Raw genomic sequence first — 25,891 nt, 5'->3', positions numbered from 1 at the left:
GCTCTCTTTATTTCCACATATTTAGTAGGAATTGTACTTCAAATATGTTTAGTCTGCAGAGGGTAAAGGGCTTGCTGCCAAGCCTGATGGTCTGACTCTGACCCCTGCTACCTGGAGAAACGATGGCAGGAGAGAAGCAGCTCCCTCAAGTTGTCCTTCAATCACCCTGTGCATGTGCATGTCACCTCCCAAAGAGAAAGAAGGCGCAATATGACTAAAGCCTTTTCAAACAAACGGTTTAGAAATCAAAGTCTTCATTTGTTATCCCCCTCAAACGCTCACACACTTTTGTCTACACGTTTTCTCATGGGCAGCAACGCACTTTCTGAGTTTATTCTTTATCTCCACTCTCTTTCCCCCTCTGTTGACATCACGAGCTTTTAAAGTTCTTTCATCTCTTTCTGCTTTTATCTCTTCTCGCAGCTGCCTAATTTCTGTCCTGAGCCTCTTTACTACCCAAGATCCTTTGCTGCTGCGTCCTCCCCACTCCCTTCTTTCTCCCTTTATCTTTCTAATCTGGCACCCGTTCCTTCTCTCTTCTTGGTTTCCTTCCTTTACCGTTTCCACACTTTCTCTATAATTGCTCACTTTATTATCCCTTCGCCATGGTGTGGTCATCGTCAGGTCTGTGGTCACTGGCGATGCTGTAGTGGACTTGATGTATTTAAATGATTTGATGATATCGCTGCCACAGCTCTTTGTTGCCTCCTAACTGGAAGAGTTAAGCGTCTCAGTAAGATCCTCCCCCAAATCCAGAAGAGACATCCAAACCAATAGCTACATAAATTCATTGCAGACATTCAAGAAACAACATGGCCCCCACAAAAGATCATAATCCCGCCATCACTAAACTCAAAGATACTGAGATAGGAGGAGTGCCAGGTAAAGATTTCAAAAGTGTTCTGGTAATGATGAGATAAAAGAAGATGTCAACAAGCAAAAGAATTTAATCCACAACCTAGAGTAGGAGGCCAGTAGCCCAGAGGGAAGCAAAACGGATGAGAAAATGAGCAATGTGGAAGAAAACTGGAGATTTTGGAGGTGGGGGAAGGAAGGAAGTGGGAAGGTTGGAAGAGAAACCCTCAACGAATCAAACAGAGCACAGTGGAAACCATCACTAGTAGATTTGCCCAAGCTAAAGAAGGACCAAGGGAGACGGAGTTCAAGGTTGATGAACTACAGCATTCAAATGCTAATAAGGAAAAAATAAGCAGAAGTGACCACACTATTCATGATCTCTGGAATACAATCAAGAGGCCACATCCAAGAACCCACAGTTGAGGAGGAGGAGGGCACGTAAGAAACGCTGAAGGCTCAGAAACCTATTGGATGACATGATAGCAGGGCATTACCTAAAGCTAGAGAAAGAAGTGGACATTCAAACACAAGACGCGTTAGAAGCCATATACACATGACCATAGAAGAACCTCTCAAAGCCATATTTGAATAGGCAAGATGTCAAAACTTAAAGAAACAATGACAAAAGCTGTAAAGGGAACACACCAACTCATCCATAATAGTAGAACCATGAGGCTAACGTTGGCTCTTTCATCAATAACCCTCAAAGCCAGGAAACCATGGAAAGATATCATTCAAGCTCCTAAAATAAGCAACTGCCAAGCAAGAATGCCACATACAGCAGAGGTGTCTTTTAAAATTGATGGAAAAAGCCCAGTGTGGTGGCCTCACCTTTAATCCTAACAGTGTGGATGTGGAGGTAGAGGCAGGCAGATCACTGAGTTCAAGGCCAGACCAGTCTGCAAAGTGAGTTCCAGGACAGCCAGGGCTACAGAGAGAAATCCTGTTTCAAACAAAGAAGCAAATACATAAATAAAATTGATACAGAAATAAAGAAGTCTCAGGAAGGCTACTGACCATTAACAAAGAGGAATTCATCAAGATGAAACAACTGTAAATACATATGCATCATATGTTGGAGAAAGGTCTCGATTTCAAAACAAGCCTTAGTGGACATAAAAGTCCTGAGACAATGACAGAAGATGATTTCAGTGTTCCACTGCCATCCAAACAAAAGCATCCAAACAAAACCAACAAAGAAATGTCGCAGGTAAACTATGCCACAGGTCAAATGGACTTAACATGTACATGTGCAACAAAATCAGAATGCATAGTCATTTCAGCAATTCATGGAACCTTCTCCAAAACAGATGACATTCTAGGCCATAAAATCAAGTACTAACACAAAATACAACCAGATACCAAATACAAAATAACAAAACCCTCTGATAGCTGTAAGATCACAGTATAATAAAACTAGACATCAATACCAAGAAAAATTACAGAAGCCACAGTTATATGGAGACTGATCTTTATACTTTTGTATGAATAGTGGGTTATTAAAGAAATCAGGGTGGAAATGAAAACGTTCCTGGAACCATCAAAAATTAATGTAATTTGAACTGAAAAGGGAAGGATTATCACAGATGCCAACCAAATCCAGAGAATCATCAGGGAGTAGTTTGAAAACTTATTTAAAAAATTAGAAAATCTAGAATAAGTAGATAAATTCCTAGTCACATATGACCCAACAAAGATTAAATCAAGAGGACATAAACTTAAACAGATCCATTAAAAACTGCTGATATTGGACTAGTAATAAAAATCCTACTACAGGCCTGTCCACACAGGTTCACTGGGGGAATTCTACCAATTCTTTATCAATGTTCCTTAAACTATTCTATAAGACAGAAAGGGAGCAAACACTACCAAACTAGAATAAGATCAGGGCACAGCACAGAAAACTAGAGAGCAATTTCCCTGGTGTTCAAGGGTGCAAAATTTCCCAATAATTTTTTTGGAAACTGACTCAGTAGTAAAGAGCACACACTGCTTTTTGAGAGGATCTGAATTTAGTACCTAGCACCTAGACTGGGTGGCTCACAAGCCTCTATTGCTCTAGCTTCTGGGCAATCCAACATCTCTAGTATATGTGGGTCACTGTACTCACAAAGTTACAATTGACACACAAAATGTCACAATTTTCAACATTCCACCATAATAAAAGCCATGAAGTCATTAAGAATAGAAGGCGCATATCTCCACACAAGACTAGAGACAATGCTGTACTAAATGGGAAAGACTGAATTTCCTCGAAGACCTACAGACAAGGGTGCCCACTCTCTCTTCTTCAGTCTTACTCAGTGTAACTCCTGAAGTCTTAGCTAGAGCAAACCGACAACAGTAACAAACAAAAGGCATACAAATAGGAAGAAGTCAGTTTACCTCTATTCGCAGACAACATGGTCCTGTATTTAAAAGACTCTACCAGGAAGCTCTGAAACCTGACAAACACTTTCAGCAAAGCATCAGGTACAAAATCAGAATATAAACACTCTCAGGTTTCTGTGTGCCAATGATGAACTTTCTAAGAAAGAAATCAGTAAAGACAAAAGCAACAACAACAGAAACACCATTCAGAATCATTCTAAAAAATACCTAAGAATCATCCTAATCAAGGAGGAAGAGACCTACTTATCTACAGTAAAAACTTAGCTACCGAGGAATTTCTTGGAGTTACTAAAAGATGGAAAGACTTGTGATTAGGCAGAATTAATATAATGAAAATGGCGGGCTGGAGAGATGGCTCAGAGGTTAAGAGCACTGACTGCTCTTCCAGAGGTCCTGAGTTCAATTCCCAGCAACCACATGGTGGCTCACAACCATCTGTGAGGGGATCTGATGCCCTCTTCTGGTGTGTCTGAAGTCAGCTACAGTGTTACTTATATAAATATAATAAATAAATACATCTTAAAAAAAAGAAATGGCTATGGTATCTAAAACAGCTAAGTGATTTTGTACAATGCCTATCAAAACCCCAATGACTTTCCTCATAAAATGAGAAAAAGTCCTAAAGTCCACACGGAAGCACCAAGGACCCGGATAACTGAAGCCATCCTGAAGGGAAAGAACAATGCTGGAGCTGGCACAGTACTAGTCTCCTGTTACTGAGCCAGAGTCAGAAGAGAACGAAAGATGGTAACGGAACAAAAACAGCCAGGTAGACCAGTAGGATAGGAAGACCATCCAGAAATAAATCCATGTTCTACAGCTACCAAATGTTTAAAAAGCTATCAAAGACAAACTTGAAAACAAAAAACTAGATTTCTGTATTAGAAGAATGAAACTAGATTCGTAGTTTTTCACACCCCCTACCCCAACACACAATTCAAAGTGTATCAAAGCCTGTTATGTAGGACTTGAGACTTTGAAACTGCTAGAGGAATGCACAAGTAGACACTTCACAATACAGGGATAGGCAAGGATTTTCTGAATGAGACAGTAGCACAGGAAATAATCCCAGGAGGTGACAAGTGGGATTACAGGACGTTAAGAAGCTTCTGCAGAGCAAAGGAAACAATCATCAGAGCAGAGAACTGAAAAACAATGTTGACCAAAGTGCACTGACTGAGGATCAATATACAAGATATACAAAGAACTGCGATCAATAAACAGGCCAATGGATTGAATGCAGTTTTCAAAAGAAGAAATACAAATGGCCAATAAACAGCTGAAAAAATATCTAACCTCCTCAGCCACGAGACAAATGCAGATTAAAATAGCTCAGAACAGTGGTTCTCAAGCTTCCCAATGCTGTGACCCTTTAATACATTTCCTTATGGTGAGGTGACCCCAGGCATAAAATTATTTTTGTTGCTAGTTTCCAAATGTAATTTTGCTAACTATTATGAACAGTAATGTAAATATTTATGATTTCCCACAATCTTAGGTGACCCCTATAAAAGGATGGTTTGATTTCCCAAAGGGTTGAGAACCGGTGGCTTAGGCAGTCCCATCTCACTCTAGCCAGAATTGCTGTTCCAAAGAGAGCAGCAAGTCTAAAGGAAGCAAGGATAGAGGAATCTTTATTCACCTTTGGAAAGTGAGCTTGTGCAGCCGCAGAGGAAGAAGTATGGCGCTTCCTAATATCTGAAACTAGAGCTACTGCGTTACTCAGTTCACGGCTCTGGAGCATGGAAGCAAAGGACTGCATATGATCACAACAGATATGCGTACACATCCGTGCGTGTGGCCGCACTATACTTGTTAGCCAGGACAGGAAACCAGCATAGTCCACCCACAGGTCGGAGGGTAATCAAAGTATGGTGCGAGAGCTCGTGGGCACACACACACTCTCACACACGCACACACACACACTCACGCACGCACGCACACACACGCACGCACGCACACACACGCGCGTGCACAGCTGTAAATCACTTTGATAACTAAACAGCCATACTCAGAAGGACACGTGCTGCAGCTTCCTGTCCCAAGTGGATTGTAGACCTAAAATTATGTGTGTATGTACCTGTGTATGTATACATGCACATGTATGTATATGTTGTATATGTATGAATCTACATGTATGTACATTATATACGTGTGTATATGTATATGCAAGTATACATATATGTAAACGTGCATGTATGGGAGATAGTATATAAGTATAAATATATATGTGTCTGTGTGTTTGCAAGTCAAAAAACTAGAAAGGGTTCATAAGAGGAAAAGAGTTCTTTTATCGCTTATCTCTTTTTTAAAGATTTATTTATTTATTTTATGTATGTGAGTACACTGTCACTGTCTTCAGACACACCAGAAGAGGCCATCCGATCCCATTACAGATGGCTGTGAGCCACCATGTGGTTGTTGGGAACTGAACTCAGGACCTCTGGAAGAGCAGTCAGTGCTCTTAGCCTTCTCTCTCGCCTGGAGGAGGAGGTCTTGAAGACAATAGGGAAGTAATGGGAAGGAGAAGCTCAGGGAAGAGCAGGGAGGGGACTGAGAACAGAGGGCCATGGGGCACGGCATGAAGATGCTAACCAAAGTCCACTGCTCACCGGCTAACCCAGAGCTTACTTACTTAACTAGGTATCACTTCATTTATTTTCAGACAAGGTTTCTCTGGGTAGCCCTGGTTGTCCTGGAACTCTCTATGTAGAGCAGGCTGGCTTCGAACTCACAGAGATCTGCCTGCTTCTGCCTCCCAAGGGCTGGAATTAAAGGCATGAGCCACCATGCTCCACAACAATTAATTTTAAAACGCTAAGCTGCAAGAGAAAATTCAGTCTCTTAAAATCATACTAGTCAAAATTGCTATACAGAATTAAGGAGCTCTGTCTTCTGCTTCTGTAACTTGATCCTGACAGAAATACGTGAACTGCCATGCAGTACTTGAACAACTGTCAGTTACTCTGGAGTTTTCAGGTTAAGGCTACTTAAAATTTTTGAATAAAAACTTGTAATACCATCAGTAATAGCTAACTTTTAGAACTTAACTTTAAAATAACAAATACTTTACTACAAGGTAAGTGGAAAAGGGCCGGGCCTTACTCAAAAGATGAAAAATTTGAAACATAAAGGGAATTATTTTAGAACACACAAGAACTCCAAATCTTTCAGTTCTCCATCTAAGGGTATTTTAGTTATGAATTTTACATATACCCAGACTCTTCAGTGTGTATCCCGAGTTCTTTAGAGGCAAGGGCATGGCTACTCATTTCCCCAACCAGGCATCCTGCCCAGCTGTTTTCACTGGCTGGTCTCAGGAATCAGAAGGAGACAGAGCAGTCCCAAGACCTGCAGTGTCTCAGGTGTAAGTCCCACGCTTCGTAAGGTGGCCGTGTGCTGTTACCTGTAGTTTGAGTACACTTGATAAGCAATGAAGAGGGCCGCTGACAGCCACTCCAGGTTCCGAACCCCATTCCAGCTGAGCACTCGGCTCGTCTCAGACACAAGCGTGGCCAAACCAAGGCCAGCGAGAACGGCCACCACCGCATTGCTCTGCATCCAGAATCGCTCCACCTGGAAGGAGACAAACAGTGCGTTCAGCTGACAGGTTTACGGTCAACTACAACAGTTGTCGCTCACACTCAGCTGCTACAGTGCGTTCAGCTGACAGGTTCTCGTGATCAATCGTAAGTTATTGCTCACACTCAGCTGCTTATATCTATTACCGTTAGGCATTGTTAATTCCCTTTTCCAGCCCAGTCCCGCGTCATTTTCTTTCCCAGTTTCCCAATGTTCCTCCTTCCCCACTGGGCATGGGCTTCATTTCCACTCTAGCAATATGCAGGAGGAGGAGATATAGAAATGACTTGGCTTTCCTCTGGGGAGAAACACTTCCTCCTTTCCCTATGTACTCCTGCATGTCTTTTGTGGGGTGAGGGGGACTAGTCCATGGAGAACTGGCAGCTTCCACTGGGCCAACACAGCCTTCTCTTTCCCTCTCTATGTCTTGAAAGTGAGCCGCCCGCAACAAGCTCTGGTTCATAGTGGATTCTCCTGGAGGTCCCAGTGGGTGGGGCTGACTGGTGTGCAGCACTGCCTTTCAGTGGTGGCTAGGACTGTCTACCTGGGAGGACAGCACAACGCAGCGCCTTGCGCACATGAAGAAGTACATTCTCCAGTCTCAGCAGCCCCAGCACTAAGGTACCCACCCCACCAGCTCAGGGGAGCCTATCTTCTTTCTCATTTGGTTCAAAGCTTGGAGGTCAAGAAGCGCATGGGAAGTTAGGTTTCGAGGACATACACGCAGGAGACCAGGCAGGGCCAGCTTTCTAAACAGGGCTACTTTACATCTATGGTTTCTAGTATGAGAACTAATAGAACCAGAATGGATGGCTCCTGACCATGGTCCTAGCTCTCAGGAACCTGAGGCGGGAAGATAGGAAAGTCACTACAGAAAGACTGGGCTATGGCGAAGCCTTGTGTCAAACAAAACAACCACAAACAAAAACCCTTATCTCCACCTCAGAGATGGCTGCCAGAAACAACACAAGAATCGTGCATGCTGTGCCATGCGTGCTTGCATCATGCGTGCTTGCGTCATGCATGCCTGCACGGCTTGAGAGAGCTGACAAAAGAAGACATGACAGGAGGCCCTTCCTCCCTCCTCTCACAGCTCTTATGCTATTCTAAAAGGAATTCCAGGCAAAATGCAGCTGCTCCCTGTATTTTCAAGAATGCACACATGAAATTATTAAATCTGCTTTGGGTTTATTATTATTTTTTTTATTTAACTACTCTGTTAACTAAACAGAACATTTGCTGGCCTGCTTGCTTGCCTGCCTGCTTGCTTGCCTGCCTGCTTGCCTGCCTGCCTGCCTGCCTGCTTGCCTGCCTGCCTGCTTGCCTGCCTGCTTGCTTGCCTGCCTGCCTGCTTGCCTGCCCGCTTGCTTGCTTGCTTGCTTGCTCGCTTGCTCGTTTTGAGACAGGATTTCATAGCTCCCAGGATATCCTCCAACTCACTATGTAACGAAGGCTGGCCTTGATCTCCTGCCTCAGCCTCCTTAGTGCTGGGATTATGTGTGTACATTTCATATGTTTACTAGTTCTGAATTAGTTTGTCCTTTAATAAGGTTCATGAAGGGAAAAGTTGTACAGTCTTCACAAATTTACTGTGTAAAAGGTATGTTGAATACTTACCACCCCCATGAAAAGTGGTTTTGAAATATCTAAATTTGCTCGCCAAGTGAAGAATAACGAGTACACGCAAAGCATCCCAGTGAAAAGCCATACTACTGACGACTTCCGTCTGTCCCTACAAAACCCAAAATGCATCCAAAATTACCCACATGTATGAATATCAGTAATATGAATGGCTTTAAAGTACAGGGGAATATATGAAGCTTTGAAACTTTCTATTTTTAAGAGAAAGAGCAAAATCTCCGTGGGACTGGTGAAGCCAGAAGCCAGAAGAGTAGCAAGCACAATTAGGCTCTGCAGCCAAGTTAACTTGCTATGGTGTGAGAGCAGAAGGGAGTTCACAGGAAGCACACACTAGTGGTTCTGTCAGACATAAGTGGTCATCAAGCACTTGAAAATACAAACACACCTTTCTGCTAAAAAAATAAGGGTTTAAAATGGCAAATTTCAAAGTAAGGAATCAGCGGTGCTCTGACAAAGTACCCTCCAATTCTTAAGGGAAGAAGGAGACTTGGAAATCTCTATCAATCTCCTTAACTTACAGGCACTGGCTCGGTGACCTGGCGTCCAGATACACACCTCCAAGCAGTAACCAGAAAGGCAAATAAACACCAATCCACGAGTGCTTTAGTTTAATGAGCCTCAAACAGGAGAACACTTAATTCCCCAGTACATCTGCAGATACAGCTCAGCCCAGGCAGAATACTGGCTATGCATGGACAGGGCCCTGGTTCATTCCTCAGCACCACAAACAATATATAAATTAACTTCCCCACCACTACAAATGGAATACATTATATAGACATTTAAACAACCTAAGATTTTTCTTTTTTTTTTTTTTTTTTTTTTTTTTTGGTTCTTTTTTTCGGAGCTGGGGACCGAACCCAGGGCCTTGCGCTTCCTAGGCAAGCGCTCTACCACTGAGCTAAATCCCCAACCCCAGGTTTTTCTTTAGTATGAGAAAAATGTTAACACTCTTTTATAATGTTAACTGTTAAGCAAATCTTATATGTGTATATATATATATATATATATACACACACACATATATATATTCTATATATGGATTTATGAACAAATACATTTATATTCAACTGAACAGAATGTAAATGAATAAAAAAAGATAAACAGGGTTTTCTTATGTAAGCTGGCCTCAAATGCGTGGTGGTTCTGCCCCAGCCTACATACTGGGCTTACCGGCATGTGTCACCGTGCCTGAGAAGAAGGCTCTTTTTTTCTTTTTTAAAATTACTGGAGGGATTATATGGCTGCAGGCTTCTTTTGCAAGTCAACAACATCAGCTATGGGCAGAGGAATGGGTCCAATCCAGGGTGTGAGATGCTCAAATCTTTTAAGTCACACACACACACACACAAATACACACAGACAGACAGACAGACAGACAGACACACACACACACACATTCTTAATAGAAAAGATTGGGAGTCATTTATTGTAAATCTAAGGCAATGCTGGCAGCACCCTATAGTGATCTATAAAACGCAGATTCGACGAGAGAACATGGGAAAGCAGCAGCAAAGGAGGCATCACTCACTTTCTAGGTAAACATACATTTGCCCAAACGGCAAGAGCTTGGATATTGAATGAAAGTTCGGTCTTCATATTTATTATCTGTGAACTGAAAAACAAAACAAAGCACTTTATTGTTGGCATAAAAGAAGTTCAGTAAATTCCAAACAAAATATTTTACCAATAATACATTCATGATAATAATACATGATAATAATACACCGAGATGCTCTAAGGACTATGGTCCTATTTTAAATTATTTTTTCTTCCTTCCAGTTTTGAAGCGGGGTGAGAAGCATCACTGAAAGGTGCACAGTTCCAGCAGTGTCTGACCGTCGTACTTGGTCTCAGCACGTGTGATTTGGGACTGACACAGTGTAACGGCTCAGGTGAGAGTCATTTTGAACTTCAGACAGTTTCCCTGCTGTCACTGGCAATTTAGTAACTGAAATAAAAATTAATCTAAACTCTTTTCTGAAGATCCAGTTATGAAGGGACAAAAGGCCAAGAGAAGGATTTTGTTACTTTTTCCGGGGTTTCTTCTTCCTTAAGCAGCTTCTTTTTTTTCCTCTATATTATGTGTTTTGGAAAATGTTGAAGCAATCTCAGAAATGTGTTCATCTTATTTTGTATAATTGAGCTAAATTCTTCCATTAGCTAGCAAGCAGCTTTAAGTGCTGAGTCCTAAGATCGGAACACTAATTTCTATAAAAAGAAATCGCTCTACACACTATGGAAAATTCATTCTCCCTACTGGCAGTTTTCCTGGAGAAAATGCGATGCTGTAATTACTGGAGCCACACAATGAACATTTGACTAATGGAGACACAGCCGCCATGAGACGCTACCCTCCCTCATTTACAAACACACATGAAAATTTGATTCTGGTGTGAGGTCTGTTTCTTCTAAAGAAATGCAGTCTTGGAATTAATTCTTAGAGATCTGCTGCTTAAATGTAAACTCTAAAAGATGCCCGTTGCCTAAGGTTAGATTCAGTAATTTCCTTATACAGAATTGCAATGTACAGATATGTGAAGGGAAAGGACCTAATTTGCTTGACTGGGAAAGGGTAGGTGATTCCATCCCATCACTTTGTGGAGGCTTCTCTTGTAAGTTAATTCCGCACCTCCTTTACAACAGCCCACCAACTGAAACAAGTTAAGTCCAGAAATCATCTCTCTCAGAGTGCGAGGGTTCTGTCTCCAACCTGCAGGACCCACGGTTCATGTGTGGTGGGAGTGCTCCTCTCCTGTGTCACCTCTGTTCTCCAGGTAACACCTCGAAGCTCCTATCTAATGTCAGTGCCCCAACAGATGACTTTTATGTACAACTTTAACAAGCCGGATGTACGGTCTAGGACACTCTTGGAAATTCTTTGGAGTTCGTGTGGGACTCGCCGAGGGGGAATACAGCGGTGATCCCAGAGGCAGAAAAGGACAGTGAGTCTCTGGGCATGGGGAGAAGCAGAGGCCAGGAAAGCTCAGAGCCAGCAACAGTGTCTACAGAGGAACACTGGCTCTCTCCACCTTCCCCTTCTCCACCTCTCCACAGGAGAAGAGAAAGAAGTGCTGTAAAAGTCTGAGGCGAACACCAAAGGCAGCATCATAAACCAGTTGTGAGAGAAGTAGCTACGGCAGAGAAATATTTTCAAAAGCTGCTGGAAAGTATAAATAAACCAACAGAATTGTATGTGTCTTGTGAACCCATTTTAAAAAATTTTAAAAATTGCCAAATATACACAAAATATCAATGAGTTAGTAATAGCGTTTATCTCTGCATGTTCAAATTACTGGTCATTTAACTCTCTTATTTTTGCTTACTTGTATTTCAAAAATGTCTATTATTATATATCTTATTTTGGAATTGGAAAAAAAGTTTAAAAACAAAGACTATCAAAGATAGAGGTACACCAACACTCTGGAAGCCGAGACAGGAGGATTGTGGGTTCAAGGGCAGGCCGGGCTATATATTAACACCCTAACTCCAAAAAACATCCAGAGAGTGAGGGGGCATCTGTTGAGGACCACTGAGCATGGAAGCCAAGGTGTACAATTCTAACTAAGGCAGGGGGATTGCTTGTTGTAGACTGGCTTGGGCTACGAGGCTAGGCCTTGTCTAAGACACACATACAGACAAATGGATTTTTCTATCGTCAATCTCTTATTTGTCTGTGTATCTAAAGATAGAAAAATAGATACAGATGGGCAGACAGGCAGACAGAGATCTAGGTAAGTAGGTGGGTGGGTAGGAAGGTAGATCTTTCTTTTACATAATCCAGAGAGTTCCAAACTAAAAATTAAGAGAACACTTTAATGTTATAAAAACTTATTTTAGTCTAAAATTTCTATTTGAAGAATTATAACTGGTATTGATACTTTTTAAAGTCGACATGGATAGTTTTCAAGTGCCTTAATCTCTGTAGGTTTTAAAGCAAACATTAATCCATTCTTCAAAGAAAGCCATTGGTTAATACATATGACATATATTTGCTTAAGCTGGCTCTAATAAGGTTGCATGTTAAAAATATAAAAGTCAAAAATAAAGCTTACGACGGCCAAAAGGGAGTCATGAGCGAGAGTACATATGCTCAGCTCTTAAGGATTAAATGAGCAGAATTCAAATCAAAATAACAAGAAATTGTTCCAATCGCGAGGAATGCTCCGAGAACGTCCCTAAGAGAAAGATAATAGGAAACCATAGGGAAGAGCAAGTCATTTTCAGAGCACCACGTACGGGCAATTTTACACGCAGGCGGAATGTGCGGTGTGAGGCACCGCCAGGCTCCCACTGCCTCTGCTGTGCTGCGGCTTGCCTCAGGCCTGCTCTTAGTGGAAAAGCTGAAGTGCTTGGCAATACGGTGCGCATTAATTGTGGAGGGGAAAAGTACTTCTCAGACAGACTTCTTAAGAAAGGGACTAGTAAGAAATCTCCCCCAAATCATCTGAAATAGCGAATAGGAAATTCATTTAAGATAGTTTTGAAATCATACTCACAGCAGCACTGTAGACGCGCTTGATCCTACTTCAGACTTGGCCTAAACACAAGAGAGTTCAGTTGTGCAAGCATTAAATCGAAGCTCTGTGAGATGACTACGTTTTTAATGATCTTGAGTTAAGAGCTTCGTATTTTAAATATACAACCCAACATTTTCCCTTAGTCTTTGAAGCTTTCAGAACCTATGAAAACTAAACGTGGGCACCCACTAGGAAGCTTTTAGGATAACTGGTTAAAAACCAGTTCAACTGTTTCTGAAGCTATGAGCTGGCCCACAGAGAACTCCCTCTCTCTTACATGTCTGCTGCACCTCTCTCTGTTCTTTGGGCTTTAATGAGAGTCTACTGTAATCTGAGAGCTCGCATTTCTCAACAATGCAGGGATGATGTGAATCTTAGGTCTGGAAGTGCCCTCAAGCTACACTTGCTGAAAAACCGACTTGGAACAACCAAAAGACCTGAATTCACATGAAATCTGGGGGGAAAAATCTTTGGCGGTGGTGACACCTTTAATCTCAGCACTTGGAGGTATAGGCAGATGAATCTTCATCAGTTTGAGGCCAGCCTGGTCTACAGATTGAGCTCCAGACAGCCAGGGCTACACAGAGAGACCCTGACTCAAAACAAACAAACAAACAAACAAACAAACAAACAAACATCCCCAAAACCTTGCACATATTTATCATGTATGTGTGCACAGGTGTGACGCCATGGCCACCATGGCCTACATATGCAGGAGTCAGTGATCTTTTTCCACCATGAAGGTTCTAGGGGTTGAACTCAGATCAACAGGATTGGGAGCAAGCATCCTCATCTATTGGGCCGTCTGCATTTTTATAGACTAAACCCATAGTAAGTAAACAAGAGTATAGATTGAAAGAGACAAACTCCCTATATCAAATAGTAAGTAGCAATCATTACTTTATTAATGTCTTTGATAATGAAACATGTCCTAGATATGTTACATATGTACACACACACACACACACACACACACACACACACACTCACTGTACACAGACTTTGAACCCAGCATTGGAAGGTTGGGGCAGGAGGACAGTGAGTTCTAGGCCAGCCGGGGTCCATGGGGAGACCCTGTCTTTAAAAGCAAACAAAAGAAAAGGAGATAGAGGAAGGAGACTCATCAGTACCCCAGGAATCTCACAGACCTGCGGCTCCTCCTTCCTTCATTATTCCTACGTCGTTATGTATTTACTCATTTATTCATTCAGATGGCCTCACTACCGCCCGCTGGCCTAGAAGTTGTGACCGTCCTGCCTCGGCCTGAGTGCCATCTTGCCTGGCCTCTCCCCACTTTTCAGAAGGCTTCACTACTCTTGCCCATAGCCTTGAACAAAAATGTCAGGTTTTGAGGTTTGGAATTCTGCCAGTGGTATCGCATATGCTCCTGAAGTTTATTTTCTTTTGTTTTTTTGTTTTTTTAATTATATATTTATTTATTAGGTACACAATGTTCTCCCTGCGTGTATGCCTGTGTTAGAAAAGGGCACCAGATTTCATTACAGATAGCTGTGATCTACCATGTGGTTGCTGGGAATTGAACTCAGGACCTCTGGGAGAGCAGCCAGTGCTCTCAGCCTCTGAGACATTTATTTTCTTAACCAACACAGAGAACAAGACCCACTATAAAACCCCAAGGCCAGTGTCTACATTACAATAACCTACTGTCCACTTTCCCTTTCTTCTTTTCATGAGTTCCTCATTTTTTCCTTTAGTGGGTATTTTTTATTTACATTTCAAATGTTATCCTCTTTCCCGGTTTCCCCTCCAGAAACCTGCTATCTCCCCCTGCTTCTCTGACGTTGCTCCCTCACTGACCCACCCACTCCCTCCCACCTTCCCACCCTGACGTTCCTTTACACTGGGGCATTGAGCCTTGATAGGACCAAGGGTCTCTCCTCCCATTGGTGCCCAACAAGGCCATCCTCTGCTACATATGCGGCTGGAGCCATAGGTCCATCCCTGTGTTCTCTTGGGATGCTGGTTTAGTCCCTGGGAGCTCTGGGGCGGGGGGGGGGGGGGGGTGTCAGGTTGGCTGATATTGTTGTAATTCTTATGGGGTTGCAAACCCCTTCCGCTCCTTCGGTCCTTTCTCTAACTCCTCCATTGGGGACCCCGTTCTCAGTTCAGTGGTTGGCTGCGAGCATCCACCTGTGTTTTCGCCATGCTCTGGCAGAGCCTCTCAGGAGACGGTTTTGTCATCACTGTGGTTATATTTATCTTTCTCCCTACCATGTCTCTGGGAAGCAAGGCCTGCTGACTTTCTTAAGCACAGCATCTCTAATTTATCAAGCTTGCATTTTTCTGAGCACTGACAGATTTTCCACTTAGAACTAAACAGTAACATTAATACTATTCATCAAGTACATTTTTTAAAACGGAAATCATGGGGGTGGAGAAAATGGCTCGGTGCTTAAGAGAGGACCCAGATTTGACTCCTAGCACCCACATGGTAGGCAGTTCACAACTGTCTGCAACTCTGGTCCCAGGAGACTCAACATCCCCTTCTGGTCTCCGTAACTAGTACACACACATGGTGTGCAGACATACGTGCAGGCAAAACAGCCATGCACATAAAAAGAATAATCAAAGTTTTAAAAATGAAAAGAAAATGTTAAGCCAAATGTGGGCACACAGTACAGTCCTAGCACCCAGGAAACAGAGGCCTGAGGATATAAGGTAGAAGCAAGCCTATGTTATGTAATAAGAAGTTGGCTCATAAAATTAAAACAAAGTGTGTGTGTGTCTGTGTGTGTGCGTGTGTGTGCGTGTGTGCACGTGTATGTGTGTGTGTGTGTGTGTGTGTGTCTGTGTGTGTGTCTGTGTGTGTGGTATGTCCTTGTCCCAGTAAACTGTACAGATGAAAAGTCACACTCCACAGGACTAATCTAGTAACTAGAATGACAGTGTTATCTGCTGCTCTGTCAGTCATGGTCCAGACCAAGCACTCAAGCTTCAACATTTGTTCCCTTCCTCAGCAGGACTTTAACTGTAAGTTTACCAGGCTGAATGTTCCATATTCTTCCCTGAGAAAATGTGTTAGAAACCCTCGCAGTGTCGTCTGGTCTCCCCAGGTCCAGCGGGCATGACTGAGGTAGGATGAGACTGGCAGGTAGACGTAGGGCAGCAGGCCAGCAGAGAAGGCCAGGGCCAGCTTCAGCAGCAGGCTAAGGGTGAGTTCCTGCACAGGAGACACAGCAGGGACATTCAGCTCATTCATCCCAGAACTTAAAAAACACATCAGGGGAAACATCAAATGTGTTTGCTTAAGGCTGATCTCTCCATTTATGTTGTCACCTGCAGAAGACCATATTAAACCTGATTACTGCAGATTAACTAGAAAATTTCATCAGCCTGGATACCTTTTCGTGGCAAAACCTAAGTGAAGCAAATATTAGCAAAGATGTGTGAGTATCAAGTGTAGTGCATGTTTTACATTTAAACCATGACCTGACACGCAGCGCTACACAGCTCAGATGACCCACTCGGCAGCGACTGCCTGTCATCTGCTCCTAATATCATTTTAATGCTAATTCACTTCACCACCGTCATTAGCAGGGGCTTTAGTGTACACTTCATTACAAGTACACAGATTCTTTCCAAGACCTCGGGATAGTTCATGCAAGTGTTTGGTGTAAACAAAGCTAGCTCTTAAAGACCGCCAGGGGCACCCACGTTTCTCTCCTCTGACTACGTGGTGGAATTTGTTATTACGTGTGACTGTGTTGTCTCATATGCTCTCCTTGGAGGAGTCCTTCACCTGTACATTTATTTCTAGAACAAAATGATATGAAAACGATTAGGTCCTAACGATGTGAATTCTGGTTTCTAGAGACATTCGAGCCTTGTTTGCCTTAATAGGTGGGAAAAGGATCCCTTACAAACATCATAACTGCCAACTCTCTCCCTTACAAAAACAAGAAATTCATCAATGACATAGGAGCCAGGACTCGGGACCGGCAGCCAAGTGAGCAGCCGAGCTCTCTCTGCACTTTCCAATGAGCATCCTTAGTTGAAAATGAAGTGTTTGTTATAGCACGGACCTCATTTGTGATTTCTACAGCAGAAACTAGATACGTGAGAGTGATGACAGGAAAGCAGAAAGGTCTCATCTGTTCCTAAAATGTGGGTCCCGGGAAATGAATGTTTACATTTCTGGAGGCACAGCACGTTAGGAAGTTGAATTTAGAATGGAAAGAAGCAGTTGTTATATTTATTGTTTTCCTTTTGTATGAGAAATAAGCAGGGGCAATTGCAGGGCTGTTCCAGACAGACTGCAGCTTCCTAGTCCTCCACTGTGACCGCCCGACAGGGATCAGGTCTCAGTGTGGTGCACAGACACACCTCTGTATGCACACAGAAGCATGCACATGCGCATACACATTCTACCGAGGCTCCTTTGACTTCCCTTCTGCTGTTTAACAGAAATGAAGGAGGGACACTGAAGAGTCACGGTTGCCAATCCAACTGTTCATCGGTGGCCTACCTGAGGACATGATAGGTCCTTACCCAGGCTCTCTCACTGTTAACTCTGAGTCCTGAACACTTTACACAAATTACATGGCTCTTCTTCCAGTCAACGTCAGGAGCTGTCCAGACAATAAACCTGTTGTCTCTGCTCAGGTCAGAGGTCGAAGCTAGAACTGGCAGGGATGTTCCCCTCCCCCATCCGGGTGCCTGCTCCCCTCCCCCATCTGGGTGCCTGCTCCCCTCCCCCATCCAGGTGCCTGCTCCCCTCCCCATCCAGGTGCCTGCTCCCCTCCCCCATCCAGGTACTTGCTCCCCTCCCCCATCCAGGTGCCTGCTCCCCTCCCCCATCCAGGTACTTGCTCCCCTCCCCATCCAGGTGCCTGCTCCCCTCCCCCATCCAGGCGCCCACTGATGCTGGAAGAGGAGTGTGTGCTACTCAGTTTAGTAGTCCACAGAGAAGCCTTTGCTGAATTATATGATTAAATGTTATCTCTTTGCCTTACATTCATATATGTTGGGATATAAAGCTAGCTGGCCTCAAACTCCCTGTAGTCTGGGCTGCTGTCAAACTCTCTGTGTAGCCTAGATTGGCCTTACACTCTCAAACCTTCTGCTCCACACTCCTGAATGCACCTAGTTATGTCTTCAACTATTATCAAGGGCTTATACCACAAAGCATTATTGAAAGAACTTTCTGTGTACTCTATAGAACTACTGTTAGGCACCCTGAGACCCCCGTGTCAAAGAAGCAAACATCAATAAACAACTATCTAAGGAATATGCCACTGGCTAAGCTGTTTAATGTAATGTCCCCACGGAAGGACTTACTCCGTTGACGTCACAGATGTAAATTCTAAGAAACAGTTGTTTTTTGTTGACTATTGTCTCCTTTTTATTTAATCACATAATAAGAATTTTATAATCTCCACATTACTCCCTTTGCCTTGTTACCAAGATGTGTTAAAGTCCAGTAAATACAATTATTTAAAGCTTTAGTACAATTATTTCTTATTTGCACATAATAGTTTTATTATATGCTTTATGTGTTTTCTATTGCAATCCTGACTGTAGTTGGGAATAACTAACAAATAATAAAATGAGAAATAAATATCACTGAGGTTCTTAACAAAGACACAATAAGTAGTGTGACCCCCAGCTCTGCCTTATAGCTTACCTTCTAGAAGAACTCTGATGATAAGGACATTTATCTTCTCAGAGGCCCTGTCTAACACACTACCGTCTTTTCCTACTTGAATCTCCCAGTGTTTAACAAAGTCTCCAGAACTGCTTTCTGTCATTTTAATTAACCTTAATGTTTTTTCCAAAGAAAGATAAAAAGTGAATGAACAGCTTCAATTATGAGGAGGAATTCTTGGATCCGAGGACACAGGACTGAGTCTGAGTTCAGTGAGCTCACTTTAGCAGATGCCATCTCCAGCACGGGGTCGCACACACAGGACGGTACTTTAAGGACCGCTACTTTCTTATTTGCACATAATAGTTTTATTATATGCTTTATGTGTTTTCTATTGCAATCCTGACCGTAGTTGGGAATAACTAACAAATAATAAAGTCAAGTAGCATTGCTACTTGACTGTTTGATTCTTACGCTGTGCAAGAAAACCAGTTAGGAAACGTGATACTGCTGTTCCCAGTCCCTTCTGCCCCTGTGCACGGAGGCGCTGTCAACAATCATGGGGAAGATTATGGAGTCAGCCAGATACCACCATAATCAATACTGCATAATTCGGTAAATCCTCTTTTTAAAGTCAATATTGCTAAGGCCTCGGGTCACTTATACTTTACATAAGACTCAAGAAACACCGAAGCCCTAAATGTTTAGATAACACAAAAGTTGAACTGAACCTATGTGAAATAGTAAGAATTTTAGTCTTTATAATTAAAAAAACAAACCTACCTTCTCTTTCAGGAGTCGGAAAAGAATCCAGGGTATTATGCATAAAACATAGAGGACTATTGTGTGCTGATTACACAAGCTGAGGCCACATGAGAAAGCTCCAATGGCTGCTATCTGGGAAAGAAAGAAAACACTAAGTCAAAACTTCACCCCAAACTAAACATCACAGTAGAAGGCCCTCAGTGCGTGCACAGCTTCTGTGTGCCAGCTTAGAGCCATGCCCTGAGGTGCCAACCACCACATAGTCACCATTAGTGACAATACGGTCATCACTAATATTCATCAGTGGCAGCTTTGGGTAATTTTCCCCCATTCTCACAAAGCCCTCCAGTTTGAGCTTGAGACTATCTTCAAAGTGACTACCGAGAAGCCCTTACAATGACTGCCAGTAACAGGGGGCTGTATACTCCTAACTGAAATCTGTCATTAAAGTCCAACAATTCTGCTTCACCCGACTAAATAAATAAATGTTATTTAGAACTTCAGTTATCTCATAGGAGGCTTTGAGCTGTTACTGAACATGCATGTTTCATAATTGAGAGTCTCTCCTTAACACATAGCAATTAGGCCCTTTCAACTATTCTCCACTGTCCAATCACAGGACGGATCCTGAGCACCGCCCCCACTCCACATCCCACCTTCCACAGCTCATCAGGGGCCTGCTCCCTCACAAGCATTTGGTTTGACCCAAACCTCCCTTTATCTCTATGTTTCCTGTCCCTGCCAGCTCCTTGGCTATAGATTTCTACTTCTCTTTGTACCTGGAGTTAAGTCTGCTACCATGGTCTCTATGGCTGAATGCTTATGTCCCCAACGAGTACATGGTATATATGTATATATATGTGTTTTTCTTTATCATGATCAGAAAGGGAGGTTGTTTTACATAGAACACTAATGGCTCTGGAGCTTCATGGGAACCACGGATACCCATGGTAGCCTTTGTTCTGTGCTCTAACGGCAGGCTGCTCGGAACTGAGACCATGCAGCCTTTCTTTTTTCTTTTCTTTTTTTTTTTTTTTCCTTTTCTTTTTTTTCCGGAGCTGGGGACCGAACCCAGGGCCTTGCGCTTCCTAGGCAAGCGCTCTACCACTGAGCTAAATCCCCAACCCCCATGCAGCCTTTCTAAGGCACAAGGCTACCAAGTGCGTAGATGACAAGGCTCCTTCACATTGCAGGTGATGGCAGTGGCCATCTCTGAACCACTTGGGATGCTACATTTGATGCTCTTTGTCTGGCAAAAAATAATTTATTACTGTGCTCTTTCCCGTAATTAATGAGGAATCCATGTACTACCATTGTATTTACCTAAGGTGGTCCATTCTTGGCCTCACACACACACACACACACACACACACCACACACACAGATACACACCACACACACACACCACACACACAGACACATACCATACACACAGACACACACCACACACACACACACACACACACACACACACAGAGTGGTGTATGAACCAAACACCTTCTTCCCTCAGGACTCCGTAGACACTCTGTAATTCTCATTCTCCACAGCCTTCTGAACTGGAGCAGGGTAAAGCGCCACACTTGAGAGCTACCACGGTTCCCTTCCTAGCAAAGGGTCTGAATGTGACAGTCTCCACCTGCCAGATTACCGCTAACAGGAATCAGGATAGATGAGTGTGGTCTAAACCAAAGTTAAAAAGGAAGACATTTCTGCCTAAAAACTGAAACAAAAACATATTTCACTTTGATCAAAATAGCTTACCTTTGATCTCTCCTTTGCGGCTGTTGCCTCCTCAAAACGCACGGTAAGCGCCATGAGCAGCCCCACAAACAGATTGTTTAAGCTAAAAACCTCGGCTGCAATGGACCACTGCCATGTTAGGCGAGAAAACGAAAACACCCCCGCAGCAAGGATTCCTCCGGCACGTGAGCCAGAAAGCCTGCAAACACAGATAACATGAAATCTCTCTCCACACAAAAGGAGCTGACTTTTCTCTCAGAAACCCGCCCAGCCCTCTCCCAGCACACTACACCCAACACTCTCCTCATCAATAATTCCAACAGATTCTAGTCAGGAAGCCCACATGTCTACGGACAGAGGAGGCTCACCCCTCAGATCGAAGGCTTGAGCCAGGTCAGACAACCTGAAGCGATGGCTACGGATAGCCCTGGGTTCATCCTCCACAGCCACAAATGGACTAGCTGACACTGACACTCACCAAAAGGCCAAACGCCCACTCGGGAGCATTCCATGTCACTCCTCATGGAGTGCTGGAGCCTAGGGCCTTCTACCAGAGGTCCATTTAGAGATGTGACTTGTGACTGGTAACATGACCCAACCCTAGCCATATCTCGCCAGAATAAGTCCCACCTTGCTATAAATCTACAACTACAAAATTTAAAACAACTACTTTCAGGAGTTTTGGAACTGCATTAGCCACCACTGAGTATATCTATAGTAACCCTTACTCGGCCTAGCAATCGATACTAATTGCTCTAATTGTTAGCGTTCAGATAGTTTATATAAAAATATGAAGTAATTTCAATCAACCGCTGTAGAAAAAAGTAAAGTAAAGTTTCAACACGGAGTTGGAATAGCGCCCAGGGGTTAAGGGTGCTCACACCTCTAATCCTGGCACTCAGAATTAAGGTGCAGAGTCCCCCACGGAATCACTGCATGGCTCTGGTTGACATTTACGGAGTGAGCACTTTGTTTCCTGGTGTAGCCTTTGATTCTTTACATTTGTTGAAATTTACATTCCCATGGCTTCTTTAGAAAAATACAATTTATCTTTACTTTGTCTAAAGCAACCTCAGACAGAGGCAGGTGAGTCTCTGAGTTCAAGGCCAGCCTGGTCTACAGAGTGAGTTCCAAGACAGCCAGGGCTACAGAAAGAAACCCTGTCTGGGGGCTGGGAGTGAGGGAGGACAGGCATGCTTACTTTTCTTCCAGAGGACCTGGGTTCAGTTCAGTCTGAATGTTGTCATAGATGAGTCAGCCTGGAATCCAGTCCTCCAATATACTGGGCCCCATCCTTTGGCCAGTAGCAGCAATCTGATCTCTGCTGACTAGCTGTCTGCCTCAAAGCTCCCTAATGTGCCATGCGCATCAGGGCTCATGTTGTACCCCTCAATACAATGTCTGCCTTTCTCCCTCCTCCATACTGGTTTCTTATTCTTTTCTAACTTCTCTTCAGTTCTCAGACTTCTAGTCCATCTCCCGTTTGCTCCAAACACACAAAGGAAACAGGAATGAGTGGGTTCGAGTGGATTAGTCTTAAAAGCATTTTTGAGTTTTGTCTTCTGAAATAGGGTCTCACTTTGTAGCCCAGGCTACCCTCACACTCACCATAATCCTGACTGCTGGATCGTAGGTGTGTGTCACCACAGCTGGCTTTACTTACAACATTTTAATAGAACTTAGTTTCGTCCATGAAATTCAGTTTTGCAAAGTTGTCAGAAGACACAAGCATCCTTCCTTTGGTTAACACATAAATTAGCACCCAGGGAAAAATGACAGACTCAAGGGTAAGGATACAGTGAGTCTGAAACAAATTCATTTCTTTAAAGTTTTCGTATAGTCTAGATACTGATCAGTAAGTGGGCAAATGAATCGAAGGATCCTTACGTGAAGAAGTACAAATGCCAATAAATTATGAAAAAGTGCTCGCCATTCTTTGCCATTAGAAGTATACAAGTCAAGATTATATTGAGATTTCATCTCCCCCCGTCATTATGATTATAATGTAAAAAACCACAACAGACACTGGGAAGGATGAAGGTAGGAGGGTGCCCTCTACACTAGGTAGGGATGGCAGTTAGTGCAGTCAGACATTCCTCAGAAACCAGGAACCAGAACTGACGTAGAGGTCAAAGTCTTCGACACTTGCACAGTGCCTAACCTCCATACCTGCCACTTCAGGAATGATACAAGAAGATGGCTCTTGTACCCACGGAGTTGTCGTCAAGTATAAAGAAGAATGAGAGCGTCCTCTTGTAGAAAAGGTTGGGACTGGGGCTACTGTATTAAACAAGACAAGGTAAGCCCAGAAATATACTGCATTTTCTTTTATGTAGCATTTTAGACCTAAAAAATAAAAAAGGTAGCCAGGCATGCTGATCACGCCTTTAATCCCAGCACTCAGGAGGCAGAGGCAGGCAGGTCTCTGAGTTCGAGGCCAGCCTGGTCTCAAAGGAAGTTCCAGGTCAGTCAGGGCTAGATAAAGAAACCCTGTCTCAAGAAACCTAATTACCCGATTAATTAATTTATTTATCAAAAGGACTTGAAACCAGAGGGGGAACTACGGGTGGGGGACAGAAGAGAATAAGGAGGAGTAAGATCAAAATATAGCTACACCTGTATGAGACCGTCAGAGTGAAATCCATCCTGTTGTGCCTTACACACAATACCCTTAAAGAGTAACAATTTCCAATTTCAAACAAAGAAAGTGGGGCCCACTTAGGTCGGGTTATTTTTCCAAGGTCCTGTGGTGACTTATGGCTGGACCAGCATTCACACTGTAGCTGCCCAGTGCCACTATGTTGTGGATTCAAAGACAGGTATTTGGGGTTGGGGATTTAGCTCAGCGGTAGAGCACTTGCCTAGTGAGCGCAAGGCCCTGGGTTCGGTCCCCAGCTCCGAAAAACAGAAAAAAGAAAAAAAAAAAGACAGGTATTTGGGTTTTGATATGAAATGATTTATTCGGGATTAGTGGCAAATTATGTTTTGATTACCGTGTACCTTCCGGAATGAGGAATGGACTAGAATAAAGTTTTGGTAGTTACTAGAATTGTATCTGTTCCCATGTTACATTGAAACAACATTTTACTGTGTAAGACTAAATTATATTTAAAACCTCTGTTTACTGGTTTAATCTACTTTTTTCTGGTAGAAAAGTTTGTCAAAGTTTAAAACCACCAGATGGATAATTAAATAGAATCAAAGAGACTGATATTACTGATATCAATAAATCCTCAGGAAGAAAGCCACGGATCCCCTAATGTGCAGTGATTTTATATCTAATATATATCTAATGTAGGTACTTTATATCTAATATATATCTAATATAGATATTATGCTCAGGATACCCAGTTGCTTTTCGCTCTTTCGGATATTTCACAGCATTGGAATATTGAACAAAACAAGGAACATTACTGACGTCACTAGAAGATGTAGCTAGCCACCTTAGACTTACCCATGCTTAGGTACAGCTTTTACTGAACATTAACCTCATGCCAGCAAAATCCGACTGCTTCAACCTCAGATGAGAACGGTTTGGCAGTGAACTGTAGTCTATGGCACTGAACTGTCCTCAGGGCCAGAGGACTACTGTGCGAACCTGTTAAGTAGAGTTACAGATGGCAAAGGAGGTGCTTCCCATAGAGGGGATGGCAGAGATCTCGTCTATAAGCTTCATCTTTAGCATCTGAGGAGCTGGCTCAGAGTTGGACTAATAGCTCTGGGCTGTAGTTCTAAGGCAAGCTGATGACAGAAGGCCATGGGTCTTTTAATGTGTCTGTTTTTCAGCAGCAGAGTATGAGAGGCTGGATTTTTATAGTTCAACTCTGTTGTTTCCCAGACAGGGTTTCCCTGTGTAGTCTTGGCTGTTCAGGACCTCACTCTGTAGAGCAGGCTGACCTTGAACTCACAAAGATCTGCCTGCCTCTGCCTCCCCAGAGCTGGGATTAAAGGTGTATGCCACCACTGCCCAGCATTCTGATCTGAATTTGTAATCCAAGCCAGTCTAGTAGGTGTGGAGTAGCTGGTATCCTAAAGACACCATGCATCTTTCTTCTGTCTGCCTGCCTTTTGCATACTTGTTCTTGTGCCACCCCATTGGCCCTGTCACAATTCTTAAAATTGGGTCACTTGCCCTTCTAAACCAAACTGTAGAGTTCTCCTCAGCTTCTTTTGTTGTTTTAGACATGGTCTTATTATGTAGCCCTGGCTGGCCTGAAACGTTCTGTATAGACCAGGCTGGCCTTGAACTCACAGAGATACACTTGCCTTTCAGGTGTGGAGATTAAAGTCATATATCATCTTACCTAAACTTGACTCTTTAAAAGTATACTTCTTTTCTACTAAACACAGCCAATCAAATGGTTGCAACCAAAAATGCTCACAAGACACCATTCCCCTTTGTTACAATTGCCATTTTTTCCAGTCCTACTGTGAGAACACTGCCTAGAAAGCAGAGAGGCAGACGTGCACATGCAGGCAGGAAGTTATGTGTATAGCACAGACCTATTGGGCTCTGTTTCCTTTTTTGAGCCAGGTTCTTGTGTAGCTCAGGCCGGCCTTTGAATCTGTGATCTGCCTTTTACGGTCTCTTTAGTTATCGCTACACGTATTCCAACATAGAACTCGCCAGGCATGACGGCACAGACCTACAATCTCAGCACTTGGGCGTGGAGGCAAGAGAGTCATGCCTGAAGGAGCCAGCTGGGCTTCACGGTTAGTTCCTGGCCAGCCTGAGGTACACAGCAAGACTGTGCCGTAAGAAAACCAAAGAATAAAGGTGTAGTCTGTT

At 43.2% G+C, this 25,891-nt stretch overlaps 1 protein-coding gene across 14 annotated transcripts in view; it reads right to left on the bottom strand.

Annotated features, from left to right (window-relative positions):
- Positions 1 to 25,891, bottom strand: part of Tmem260 (transmembrane protein 260) — a 71,188-nt gene that overhangs the window by 23,637 nt on the left and 21,660 nt on the right. For 6 of the 14 annotated variants that reach the window (XR_015638072.1, XR_015638074.1, XR_015638071.1 and 3 more), the window contains exons 4-10: positions 21,124 to 21,301; positions 19,381 to 19,494; positions 15,994 to 16,173; positions 12,972 to 13,012; positions 10,004 to 10,087; positions 8,449 to 8,563; positions 6,656 to 6,825 (exon numbers count right to left, since the gene is read on the bottom strand). Coding sequence is in view for 7 of the 14 variants with exons in the window: in XM_087586083.1 (XP_087442209.1) it covers positions 6,656 to 6,825; positions 8,449 to 8,563; positions 10,004 to 10,087; positions 12,972 to 13,012; positions 15,994 to 16,173; positions 19,381 to 19,494; positions 21,124 to 21,301 (882 nt within the window). In the remaining 7 variants the exon portion in view is untranslated. Of the gene's footprint in view, positions 1 to 5,551; positions 6,826 to 8,448; positions 8,564 to 10,003; positions 10,088 to 12,971; positions 13,013 to 15,993; positions 16,174 to 19,380; positions 19,495 to 21,123; positions 21,302 to 25,891 lie in introns of those variants that run through there. The other 8 variants (XR_015638075.1, XR_015638076.1, XR_015638077.1 and 5 more) reach the window with 5 other exon arrangements.

The sequence above is a fragment of the Rattus norvegicus genome, chromosome 15 (genome assembly GCF_021556685.1).
Source record: "Rattus norvegicus strain SHRSP/BbbUtx chromosome 15, alternate assembly SHRSP_T2T, whole genome shotgun sequence".
NCBI lineage: Eukaryota > Metazoa > Chordata > Mammalia > Rodentia > Muridae > Rattus > Rattus norvegicus.
Note: the sequence above shows the minus strand (reverse complement) of the source record. Positions and strands in the feature narration are given on the sequence as shown.